Consider the following 12972-nt stretch of genomic DNA (forward strand, 5'->3'; position numbering starts at 1 on the left):
AAGGAAACCTCTGGTGGTGTTTCTTTTTTAAGGTCTGACTATGGAGCTCTTTTAACATTCTCCTCTGTATTTAAGAAAAGATGTGTCCTGTTGTCTGAGGGGGGAGTGAAAAAAATGGGAGTGTCCTCCTCTCATACAAATGAGGAACAAGTTACAGCATATCTATAAGCATAAATTTAATATTTACAAGGACACAGACAGCTCATACTGAATTATGGGCTGTTATTTTGTGTGTGTGGATTTAGAGTAGTTAACTGATAACCACTGTTTGGGATAAATCCCTGATTCTGGCAGGTGCTGTGGGGGAAATGTCATTCCTGCCTCTCACCTCTGGCTGAATTTTTTTACTCATTTTTCTCCAAATTAATACTTCAGAATCTGGGGTGCCAAGCTGACAGTGCTCTTCAGGTTTAGTTTACAAACAGGTAAAACCTGAAGGTGTTAGACACTCTGACAACTTTATTTCTTATGTTTTTATCTACAAGAATTGTTTTGGGCAACATACGGCCATCTTTTAATTGTGAATACCAAGTAATACACTTTCCTTTAAAGCCTCATTGAAACATACTTTACAAATAATAACTCTTGACTGTTTTTGATGCCTTCCTCAGATACACTAATCTCCTGCAAGTGTGTGTGATGCCTTGTAATGACTCTGTACCTAATAAAAATAAACACTGTTTGTCAGGTTTCTGGGGTAGACCTACAAAATGCCACCCACGAGGAAGCAGTAGAAGCCATCAGGAATGCAGGAAATCCTGTGGTGTTTGTAGTCCAGGGCTTGGCTAATGTACCAAAAGTAAGTCTATTTCTATTTTTATTCCAAAATTTAGTAAATGCATCACATGCATCTTATTTTAAACTTGGCTAAATTTCTTTCAGCCAGCTCTATCAATTTTTGTGTCTAAGGATGGATCCTTTCTGTTAGTTACAGACCAATTGATTGATTAATTACTTCTCTGGCCTGATTGGAGACCTCATTTTTCTGATTTACATGGAGTAGGTGGAAATCTTTTGACTAGATGGTAATTCAGCTCTCCCACCTGTGTAGCAGGAGTCTGGCCCTATGCATTTTAATTTGTCCATCTTTCATAATCTAGAAATAAACTCTGTTATCCAGAGGAACAAAGCTGTAATTAAAATGAGTCAGATTCACACCAGCAGCTCCTTGTGAAATGTGTCACCAGAGGGATCTGAAGTAGTTACCTGGGAGCAAGTTAATTTTCAAGAAATTTGAGGCATCTCCTCATCTTTGAGGCCAAAGAAAGAAACTTTTGAAAGCCTTAGTAAGAGCAGGCATACAATTCTACCTGCCTGAAGTACACACAGAAACTCCAAACTTTTGATGTAAGAATGTAATTCAGTAAATCTAGTGAAAGAATGCAATTTTTAGACTGCACTGCAGTCCCCTTCTACATGGAGCAAAATGCAGAGTGCACTGGGGAGCTTTGTCATTGTCAGGAACTGATTTTGGATGTTTGTTTTGCAGCTATAATGCTCTGTCTAATGAGGATAATGTACATTGGTTTTCAGGTGGTTTCTCCTGCCCAGCCTAAAGGAATCAAAGTCAGCAAAGATCAGGATGCAGACAAAGAAAATAAGAGTGATAAGGTATTTATTCCATTCAGTGCTGTACCCAGGTTTTACTAAATCAAATGGTATAATAGCATGTATTCTAACTCTATGATAAGCTTCCTGCGAAGTCTGAAATTAAATTTGAAGTGTTTTGTTGAAATACCTTTGATTCTATGACTTTTTGCCAAATTCCTGCCAAATATTCTGACACTTATTCTGTGGGTGTCTGCTGGGTGCTGAAACCCTGTACTTAGCACAGCTCCTCGCTGTCATCTCCCTGAAGTACCTGGTTTGCTCTGTGTGGAGGCAAATTGATTCCCTTTGTTCAGCAGAAACAGAGAAATGGCAACATGTACACAAATAGTACCATCAGTGTGAGGCTGCCTGAAATTCAGTGAAATCACATTATGGGATGATGAAATCAATCCACGGTGTCTCCTGCATTTCCCACAGCTGTGTAAAATGAGATGACTGAGGGGTCTGTGGCTGCTCAGCTAATGGTGAGGCAGGTACTGCACAGTGTCTTCCAAATAACTTCACAGCAGCTTTGAAAGAGAAAAACTCTGGTAGAAAACAGGGAATTTGCGTTAATATGGGAAAAATTAATTTTTCTTTTTCAGCTGTTGGTGTTTTCCTGTGGGATTTGCCCTGACTGAGCAGTGTAGTTCAGGTACTTTGAGGGTGTGAGAGCAGCAGGAGCAGAGACAGAATTAATGCAGACAGTAAGTTTTGCCTGGTGCAGTTTAACTACAAATAGGATGAAGTTTCCATTTGATCCTACTCTGGTGTTTGTTGGGTACTTGAGAAGACCCTTTTACCTCCAAAAGTTTTTGTAAGAATCCTTTCAGATCCTGTCGGGGACAGGAGCAGCGAGGCTCAGTTATCAGAAAAGGTGTTGAAGACATGCTTTCATGCCAGAGGATAATAGTTCCAATGAAGCACTTACAATCCCCTTTTCTTGTGTTTTTTTTATCTATATTTCTAATCTCAAAAGCTCTCATCCTCTGGCAACGTGCTGCCTTTAATCTCCGGCACTCCGGTGTGTCGCGTTCTGCGGCGTTCCGAGGTTAAAGAGGGAGCCTAATCTTTTTCAGACCTTTTTCATCTATTGCTGCTATAAACTGGTGGGTGGAATATAGAAGAGCTTCAGTGCATAAATATGTAGCTCCTTTTTGGCTTTGAACATGGGCTCACAAAGCAGTTGTACTGCCCTTCTGTGGGGCCGTCTCGGAGTTGGAAAGAGTTGCTATTAGTGGATTATTAGTCCACATCCCTATGGGGAATCAGTGATATTTCTAGTCCAGTCTTCAGAGAGTCACAAAAGAGTTTGGTTTGAAAGCAGCCACATCCAGCTGGAAAATCTGCTTTTTCCTCTATCTTTTCAAATGCTGAAGGTTTTCTCTGATTTGTTGGCGTTTATCCTCCTCTTTTGATCTGTTTGTTTCAAAATGAGCACTTTAATTTATATAAAACCACTTAAAACAGTAGTGGATGAACCAGATGTCGACATTATTTTGCTGGTTGGCTGTGTGAACTGTGCTTTTGCCCCTGTGTTGATACAAAAACCTGCTGTAATGGACTAGCCAGTCCAAATTTTCTCATCTGGCTTTTCAGTGGGACAGGAGGGATAAGAGATATTTGTCCCCCTGAGCCATAGAAAACTGCTGGGTAAGCCTGGGTGCCTCGTGTAATTTCACACAGACTTCCTAACAAATGCTTAAGGTCTTAAAAAGCCAAAGGGTCAACATTTAGACTGTAAGTTATTACTAAATTACAGCCATAATAAAGTGACTCATTTGTCATAGGCAGCTGAGAGTGAGGCCGCAGATTTTCCATCTTTACCTGCTCAGTAAAGTAGAACCCAAGTCCTCCCTTGCTTCCTGGATCATCTGGATTTTGTACACTTCTGTCTGTGCTGGCTTCAAGAAAAAAGTGGGAGGCACCATTATAAGTGTGTTAAATCCTTTTGGAAAACAGCTGTTGTGCTTCCAAGTGCTCTCACTACACACTTTTGCTCCTGGTGGATCAAATTAATTCCATTTATTATTTTATTCTGTGTTCATTGCATCACTTTCCCATTAGGTTTTTAAATGGATGAGATGACAGATATTTTTACCTCTCAAAATTTTCCACATATTGCAGCTCACTACTTGCACCACTCTATACAAATTCAACTTCAAGAATTTAAAAATCAATACACAGGTTCAGCTTTCATTGCACACAGTGAAAAAAAACCCCCAAACATTATCCTGGGCTCGATGTGTTTGGGTGTTGTGTCATATTTCCCAGCCACAGAAGGAATGACAGGAATTGTGGGTGCTCTAATGGCATCTCCTCCCTGGTGTTCCCTCTCTGAAGTGCATCCTGCTGTTAGCAGTGGGCTTGCAGGGGATGCAGCTGAGCATCGTTCAGTGGAGTCGTGGTGCACACCAAGGCAGGACCCGCTTCCTTGGAGCTGTAAAACAATTGCTGAGCTGAGCCAGTGCCTCCTCCAGCCTCAGAGCCTGCTCTGTATTCCTGCCATGCGCCGCTATATGCATCATTATAGGAGCTGCCTGTATTTATGTGAGGTAATAGAATTTTATTGGGAGATATAATTCAAAATCTTTATTGAATTTGAGCCAAAATATAGAAGGACTGTGATGTTTAAATATTCATGTATGGACTAAGAGGATTGAGTTCTTATTTTATATTTTTTTAAAAATTGATGTTTATCAGCACCAGTTTTGTTATGGAGTCTTATAAGAAACATAATATATTTATATTATAATTTATATGTATAATTTAATGTTTGTTTTTTAACCCTTGATTAGTGTTTGCACTTTGATGTTTATGACAATACAAAAGTATTTTATCAACAAGTAAATGTGCATGCAAATTGTGTTTTAGTTTCATTTTCTTGATGTGTTACTTCTTGCTCTGCTTTCTTGCACAAAAAGCTTTTGCTGCAGAATTTAGCATTGTAATTAAGCACTGTGTCTGTGCACATTCAGTGCAACAGACAATGGGATCTTTTTCACGTGCTTAGAGGTTACAAAACATGTAACTCTTTGTCTTTGAATCCATCAGAGAAGATATGGGGCTCCACCTCCCATGAAGCTGCCACCTCCTTACAGAGCACTCGAAAGGCATCACGCAGAGGAGGCTGCTCTGGATGAAGAGGAGGATGAGGATGCTTGTGCAGAGGGTGAGTAGTGCTCCAGTCATTCCTCAGATCACGTCTGTGGGGCACAATCTGGTGCTGATGAGCCTTCATGCCTTTTATTTCTTGTGGGAAGTGGTGCTCAGTGTGGCCACAGCATCGGTCCTCAGCCTGGTTTGGATGAGTTACCTTGGATGAGTTACCTTGGATGGTTCTTGTCTCCAGCCAGGCTCCCAGAGCTCAGCTCTTCTGAGGAGATACAGGGAGGGCTGAGTTCATTTTCAGTCCCAGAACATCTAAGCTGTGTCTGGAGGAGTTGTTTGGGCAGAGATGTCAGCAGTGACTGGAATCTCCTGTTCTACTGCTCTAATTTCAGTGCTAGTGAGCGGTTGCAGGTTGAGGACCACTGGTGCAAAAAACCAGAAAACCTGGAGACGATCCCAGGCAGTGCTGTTTGAGCAAGATGGGTTCCTTTAAACAGAAAAATCTGCTGATTTGTTGTTTCTCTGCTCTGCTGAAGAAAGGATCCCCTGGTTCTGTAGCATGGGAAATGTTCTGCCATTGTCCCATTTTGGGTTTGGCAGTGGTTTGTGGTGGTGCTCACTCTGTGGAAGAGCAGGGACCTAAGGAGTAGGAAGCAGTACAAGTGGAGAGCTCCTGGCAGCATGATTTAGATTCCAGCTGCTTTTGAATCACAGCTTTGGTTAATTACAACTTTGGTTAAATGGAATATTATTATCCATAGCTTATCTTGCAGTAAAATATTTAGGAATACCGAACTTGCAATTAGGAGTCCTGAATTACTTTCTAAATTCAGTTACCTTTTATTTTTTTGTCTTTATGCTCTTTTGTACTAAATCAGCATAAGGTGAGATGAGGCCTTGACCAGCCTGGTCTAGTGGAAAGCACCCCTGCCCATGGCAGGAGGTGAAATGAGATAATCTTTAATGTCCCATCCATCCCTGTAACATTCTGTGATTCTGTGTGGGCTTTTGTTGGGGTTTAGTTTGTACTTTTTTTGCTACAGTGATTTTTCTCATCATCTTGAGCTCTCAAACCCACTCTGTAAAGCTCCAATTGTAACAAACTCGTTCCAGCTCCTTATTGAAGTTCTAATTCCCAGTTAAAGGATAGGTGTGATAAGTAGGCTAACACCTGAGTTATCTAATTAGGATGTGCCTCAATCCAAGTGCTTGCTGGGCCTGAGTTAATACTTTGCACAGAAGTAATTCCTTATTCATGGGTTTGGTCATTTTTTAGCTCTCCTGCCATCCTTAATGATATTGCTGGCTGAGGCTGGAAGCTGAAAAGGTAAAGCTGCTGCTGATATTAAATTCATCAATCCTACCAGACTTGGCAGCAGCACACAGATTTGTTCAGGGGAATCTCCTCTCTTTCCTTTTCACTGACTGAAGTTGAATGTTTTGCTGTAGCCATCTTTTCCATGAATCTTGGGAAACAGAGATTTATTCTTTATCACCTCATTCTGTTCCTTTATAAATAAGAACGGGCCAAGAAGGCTTAAACTAAGTTTGTGCCTCAGCCCTTGCAGTAAAAACATGTTAGAAATGATCCAACTGTACTTAATGGCATTAAGCATCTTGGCAGCTGTGGAATGGGCTTTTACAAAGTCCCTGTTCTGTGGTCACTTGAAAAACAAAGTTGTCTCTGCAAATTCCAGTGCAGTATTGTTTCTGTGAACTCCTTGATGCTCAGAACTTCTGTCTTGGTTCTTCCCAGAAACCCCAAACCAGACAAGAATTTGTCTTTCTTAACTGCCCATTTGTATGTTCATATTGCTCTGCTCCTGACCCACTTATCCAGATAATTCTACTGGGTTTGGAACCTTAACTAAAAATATATCAACAGGTGAGCTGGATTTATTGTCTTCCTTATTTAGATGATAAGAAATCCAAAAGGAGGATGTGCTGTCAACCCAGGTAAATTCACATCATTAACCTCTCCTTTATTTGCTTCCTGTAGTTCTCAGTCTCTGTCATAGCATGGAAAGCTTTAGAGGGCATTTTGAGGTGGGACAGCTGTTAAATCTGTCCTCTTGTTTTGCTCCTGATGGATTTTACTTTGTTTTTTAGCATTCTTATTAACACAGCTGCAGTGTCAGGGACCAGCTCATCAATTTCTTTCAAACTCCAGAAATATTTTATTTGCTCTGCTTGACATTTTTTGTCCTTGCATATCACTTCTTTCAACCCTCCTTCTCATATTTTGTCTCCACATCCTCCATCATTCCCAGACTGAAAAAGCAGAGCATTGTTAGTCTTCCTGCCATATTTGAGAATTTTTCTTTCCTTTCTGCTCCATCCATATTGCCTCAGAGTCTCCATGTTTTGTCTGTTTTCCCCTTAAAGTGACTGAATAACCTCTTGGTGTTGATTTAATTTCCCTTAAAATCTAAACCCACTTGCCTTTTGGCAATGCTCTCTTTTATTTCTGCTTTCCCACTGCTGAAACTGTAGCTCTCATTGCTGACCTGTAGGAACAAACAGACATTTCTTGTACATGTTCTCCCTCTTCTATCCAAGGGCTGGTTTTGATCCAAAGAGGGCAAATCCTTGTTGGGAATAGAACTCTGAGGTACTTTTTGGTTCAGAGAAACTCCAGACTTGTCCTCCATGTTTCTGTGGTTTAAGAAGTTTAAAGCTCCAGGTATTTTGTTACTTGGTTTTTGTTTTTTCAAATGTGACTCCTGCACCCAAGACCCTTTAGTTTCAAATTTGTTTCTCTTTTGTTTCATGCCTCTGATACTTCCCACATCATTTCCTAAATTCTCAGATAGCTTTTCCTAGACTTTGAGGGCAAGCTGAAAGTTGTATTTCCTCTTGTTTTATTTCTTCTTCTCTAGTGACACTGCCAAATCTTTCTCTGTACCAGCTCTAACCCTGTGTGTGGGTTTTGTTTTCTCTTTGCTTTGAGGCTGCTGTTCCAAGGCTTTCAGTTCATGCATGGAAAAAGTTCTGCACAACTTGCAGTGTGTCCATCCTGCTGCAAAAGGAGCTTTAAAAATACTTCATCCTCCAGTCCTGAAACTTAACAACACAAGTTTGGAGTTTCCCCTTCCCACACTTGCCCGTGGCAGTGCCTCTTTTGGAGAGGGAGGTTTTTTTTTTGTTTTAGACTTCCCAAATCTGTAAAACACCAGGTTGTGAATGGGATTTTTTTTTTTTTTTTAAATCAAAACAAGTAAAAGGAGGGGAGAGCACACAAAGGAGCTGTTTGTGCTTGTGAGCAGCTGTGCTGCAGGCAGCAGTAGGCACTGGTGTGTTTTCCTGGAGTGGGGATGGCAGGAGGTGTGCTCCAAGAACCTGCTAATGGACTTGTGTGCACCCCGTGGTGGCTTATTGCCATAATGAGGGGTTGGTAGTAAAAAGAAGCAGAGGAAATGGATGGGCAGAGCAGTTTGTAATGGAATGTTTCGTGAGGTTTTCCTTGGGGGAATTCCTGGCTGTACAATTTGGATATGCTTTCCTGACCGAGTTGCAGCAAACATAAATTAAATAGGAGAGAGCTGAAAAACCATTCTCGAAAAATGGAAAGGACAGCTGTTGAAAGAACTTGAAATCCTTAATTTCAATTGCTGTTACATTTTTAATGGAATCTTTTGTCAGTTAGTTGACTGAGATCGATCTGGTTGGTTTCAAATAAGTCTAAAATAATAAAAATAGATGGTAATAAAAAATTTGTGGAAGGTGGCTTGGATAATGGACTAAGCTACTGCTGTGCTCAGACTTCCTGTCTGCAGGGATATTTAACTGTAATAAGGGGATAATAATGCCCCCTTCCTCTTATTTTGTCTCTAGATAATGTAGAAATCAATGAAGCTGTAAGAAAGCATAATGATTTGTCTTCCTAAGACGCTTTTTGAGGAACAGTGGTTTCTCTGCTAAAACAAGAGATCTTAAAACTTCTCTGGTATTTTGACTTTCTTGACTCAGAGGCTGGGGAGGCCCTGGCATGGAGAAGTTATGGATTCCCCATCCCTGGAAGTGTCCAAAGCCAGGCTGGATGAGCCTTGAGGTTCCTTCCAACCCAAACCATTCCATGGTTCTGTGATTCCCCGTTGTGATAAATCTGTGGGTGCAGGAGGGTTGGGTTGGGATTGGGCAACTCTTAACACACCTGAGCTTTGTAGCAGCATCCAGGTGCCTGTGATGTCTGTGATCAGCGAGAGCAGAGTGGCTTTCATTAAAAATAATAGATGGAAAAAAAGGAAATTGAGTTCAGTTGAGACTTTGAGGAAGGTCAGGTTCATGGGGTGGGCAGAAACCAGATCTTGGAAGTGTCTGTGCCCTGCTGTGGGCGAGGATGGCAACGTGGTGATCAGCATTTTGGGAAAATGCCAGGATTATTAACAAATGGCTAAATAAAAGCCAACCCACTCATCATTCCTGTATTTTTGGAGTCTGGTTTATGTCTGGTTTATGCAAAGTTGTGCTGAAACAAAGGAAAAGCACTTTTACTCTTCATTTTGGGGGGGATCACCTGAAAATGTTGATCTTCAGTGGAGGCAGCTCGTGCAGCCAAACACTACCTCTCCAATAGATGTCACTGCAATCAACAGCAAACAGAGGTGATGCTCAGAGGGGAGGATGTAGCTTGGAAAAAGGCTTCAAGCTTTATGAAAATAAAATATTGCAAAAGTAGTAATTGCAAGATTGAAGGTTCCTAAATATAGTACCAAGTGTGTTTAACACAGTGGATTTCCTTAGATCAGGCAAGAGCCAGGATTAGACAAATAGAGCAGAGACTTTCATTTTTCAGCTCTGTGTTAATCTCTATTTAGTGTGACTCTGTGCTGCTAATCTTCTTTTCCCATTCTTGTTCTGACCCCTAATTGGCTCAAAGACGTGGGGTTTGTAAAACCAGCCCTACCATCAGATCCAGAACGTGCTGGGCAGAGCCACAGAGCTGGATGAGGGAGGTGGTGTCACCTCACTTGGAGGTTGTGGGTTCGTTTGGGGTTTTGTTATTGGGCTGGTTTCTTCACTCTCTTTGTGAATCACACGCACAGTTATCATCTGATGAAGTATTGCGAGAGGAAATTACATTTTTGATGAAGTAATAGTAAAATTGCAGCTGGGACTTCTTGTGGTTTTTTTACTGTGTGCTTGACATAATGCACTGAACAGATGGCTGTGTGTGTGCTGTGAGACATATTCTAAAGGAAGGACAATGAACTTTAAAAATGAACAAATTAATGATATTAACAAAATAACTGAGTATTTTGAGTTGTTTTAAATGTAGCTTTTGGAAGAGAGAATTAGTAGGACTTCCCAAAATAAATAAGTATGTTTATAAATTCAGAGAGAGATTTTATGTTTGCTTTTTTTAATTACTAAATGAAGGATTTTGAGTCTTTTCAGTGTTTCAGTTCAGCATTCATTGCAGTGAAACTAATATTGCTTGTTTGGGGTTTCAACAAAACACAAGTTATGATGAAGTTTGAGCCTTTTTATGCTTATAATGACAGATTGGTTTTGTTTTCTGACATGAAAAAAACCCCCAAAACAAAACAAGCAAACCCTATGCCACGAGCACATATCAGTGTTGGGGAACTGCAAGATTTGCAGCATCAGAGAACAACGGATTTAATGAAGCCGTTTGTGGGAGAGAAATTAATTTTTAACCCCTGGTAGCTCGCAGGAAGAAGGATGCTCGGATAAATAAGATTATTAACTGCTCCTTTGCCATGCAGTGGGTCATTAAGCAGGAAGGTACCTGCAGCTGCCAGGCACGCAGACACGCTGGGGGTGACTCGTGTTTGGGGATGGAGATGTCATTCGGATGCTGGCAGAGCACAAACAGCAGCTGGGAGCATCCGTGGGTCAGATGTGGGAGTCCAGGGATCTGCTGCTCCCTGCATGCTTCCATAGGCAGCTCTCCTCTGCTGGCAGATGTAACTGGGAGCTTGTGGGCAGCCTGAAATTAATATAATTGATGGCATCTCGTAATAGAAACAGACAGACGGTTTGCCCTTAAGGAGAGAAAAATCTCAGGAAAATAGGCCCAAGGTCGTCAGAAGAAAGACAAGCCCTGAGCCTGTGTGTGATGAGGATTTGAGCTGCTTACAGCCCTGAATGTTTGTCAGGAATGCAGATTTCCTGAGTACATGCTGGTACAGCAATGGTACAAGGGGGTTTCCCAGGTAAGGATTCACATCTATCTCTATGTCGTGTTTGTTTCCAGCAAGTCATTTTTAAGCATTTTTAGTGGTAATTTAAAACTAATGAAGTGCTGGAGAAATAAAATAATAGCAGAGAATTTTTTTATTTATTTTTTTCCCTTCAGTTTGAAGCACGGACATATAGCATGATTGGAATATTAAATGCATTTTTTATCTTTAAAATATTTTCTCTTGTGTTTGCTTATAAATCATTGCTTCTGTGTATGCCAGTGCTCAACATTCTTGTATACAAAACTGACTGGAGCACACAGTGCTTAAAGTATAAGAATTGGTAGCATTAAATTTCTTGCTGTATAGAATAATCTACTCTTCCATAACTGTTATTGTAATGCAGAGACAGATGGCTGAATTTTCTTCACTTTGCTTGTTAAGAATGTGTTAGGTAAATGTTTTTAGACTAAAATAAAAAGCTGCTGGGAATCTAAACTGAATATTCAGCATTTTCATGCTAGAAGGAGGCAAAGCAAGAATAAAGCAATGTGATAGTAAACAAATGAGCTATTTGCAATGAAGGATAATCTAATCTTTAAATATTGCCTGAGATTGCATTTGTTCTTAGGTAAGATCTTTTCTTCCAACACCAGCCAGGTACCCAGAGAATAGCACTGAAATGCTGGGCATGAAATACACTGATTTGATGTTATAAGGTTATTACATTGTCTGGGGCTTGGTGCAGGTGGCTGATGTTGTTTGGGATCTTTGATCTCGCTCCGGTGCTACAGATAAGTAATTTCAGATAGAAGATAATGTCTGTGGTATAAATCTGTAAACACAGGTACAAACTTGCTAAGAGAGGATGGTCCAAGTAGTTCTTTATATATTGCTCTCACCCAAGTACTCTTAATATCACTGCAATGACTTGCAACTAAAAATATGTTAAAAGGATGTAAATATTTAAATGGATAAATGAAAGGCAGACACAGGCTCATAAAAGGTGGTTATGTGTTTATATTCTTGACTAATAACCTGATTTTTAGATGGAAAGATATCTTTCATCCTTACCACCATAAATGATGTTGCTCCAGTGCACAGAGGGAAAAAAAAAATGAAAAAGAAAACTCCACAGTGCCTCATGTCTTGCCCAGACTAGCACAGCATTGCTTCTAGTTAGAATACAGAGAGGATTATTTGCATAATAGCTCTGTAACAAAATGGTCTGCTTGCTTTAAGCAGTAGCTGCTCCCAATACGTAGTGGAAGTAAGGCTCTAACAGAAGGGAAATGTAAAAAATGTCAAATGACAATAATTTTATCCTTTACAGACATTACTTAGTTTTGCAGGGTATTGCAGCAATTGAGGCAGCTGTCCAGAATCACTTCTTGAACTGTCAGGAGAAAGTTGAAATTATTTTTTGCTTCAGTCTCTAGACTTGATTCTCCCTTATTCCCTGTCGTGGCTTAGGGGCCACTCACCAGTTTGAGCAGGTGTGTAATTGCTCTTTATTGGGGTAGGTGGCATTTAAAGAGCAATCCAGAGCTTTTATCTCTAGGTGTGCTGGCTACAGGACACTGTGACAGACCAGTAAAAATTTGCTTTATGCCTTGTAGTGGGCACGTGTGTATTGAAAACTGATTGCCATTAGGAAGGAAATTTATATGCAGGTGTATTTGTGTGTGTGTGCTGGCTGCATCAGATGAGCATCTCTATTTTATCACCAAATTCACAACACTTCTGCCATATTGGCTTTAGAGGAGATGTGGCAGCTTGCTGAAGGGCAGGTGGTTGTTTCTGCTGCCCCAGAAGCAATAATGAGCCTTTTATAATCACTGTGATGATGTGCATGTCTGTTTTCTCAATCAGTGCTTGGAAATCGTGGCTTGTGATTCTCTCTCTCTGCTTCCCCAAGAAGTTGTTAGAGGAAATGTTTTAATCTGAGGTTGCCCAGGGAAGCCTGGAAGTGTCCAAGGCCAGACTGGACAGGGCTTGGAGCAGCTTGAGACAGTGGAAGGTGTCCCTGCCCATGGCAGGAATGAGATGAGCTTGAAGGTCTCATCAACTCAAACCACTCCACGATGCTGTCATCAAGGAAACAGCAAATTTTGGCTGCTGTGGC

The 12972-nt window shown here is 40.7% G+C and overlaps 1 protein-coding gene across 6 annotated transcripts in view; it reads left to right on the forward strand.

Moving 5' to 3' along the window:
- PATJ (PATJ crumbs cell polarity complex component) overlaps window positions 1-12972 on the forward strand; it is a 137881-nt gene that overhangs the window by 56581 nt on the left and 68328 nt on the right. For all 6 annotated transcript variants that reach the window (XM_015636222.3, XM_015636221.1, XM_015636220.3 and 3 more), the window contains exons 24-26: window positions 689-799; window positions 1534-1611; window positions 4645-4762. In XM_015636222.3, the coding sequence (XP_015491708.1) occupies window positions 689-799; window positions 1534-1611; window positions 4645-4762 (307 nt within the window). The remainder of the gene's footprint in view (window positions 1-688; window positions 800-1533; window positions 1612-4644; window positions 4763-12972) is intronic.

Source organism: Parus major, chromosome 8 (assembly GCF_001522545.3).
Source record: "Parus major isolate Abel chromosome 8, Parus_major1.1, whole genome shotgun sequence".
NCBI classification, from domain to species: Eukaryota; Metazoa; Chordata; class Aves; order Passeriformes; family Paridae; genus Parus; species Parus major.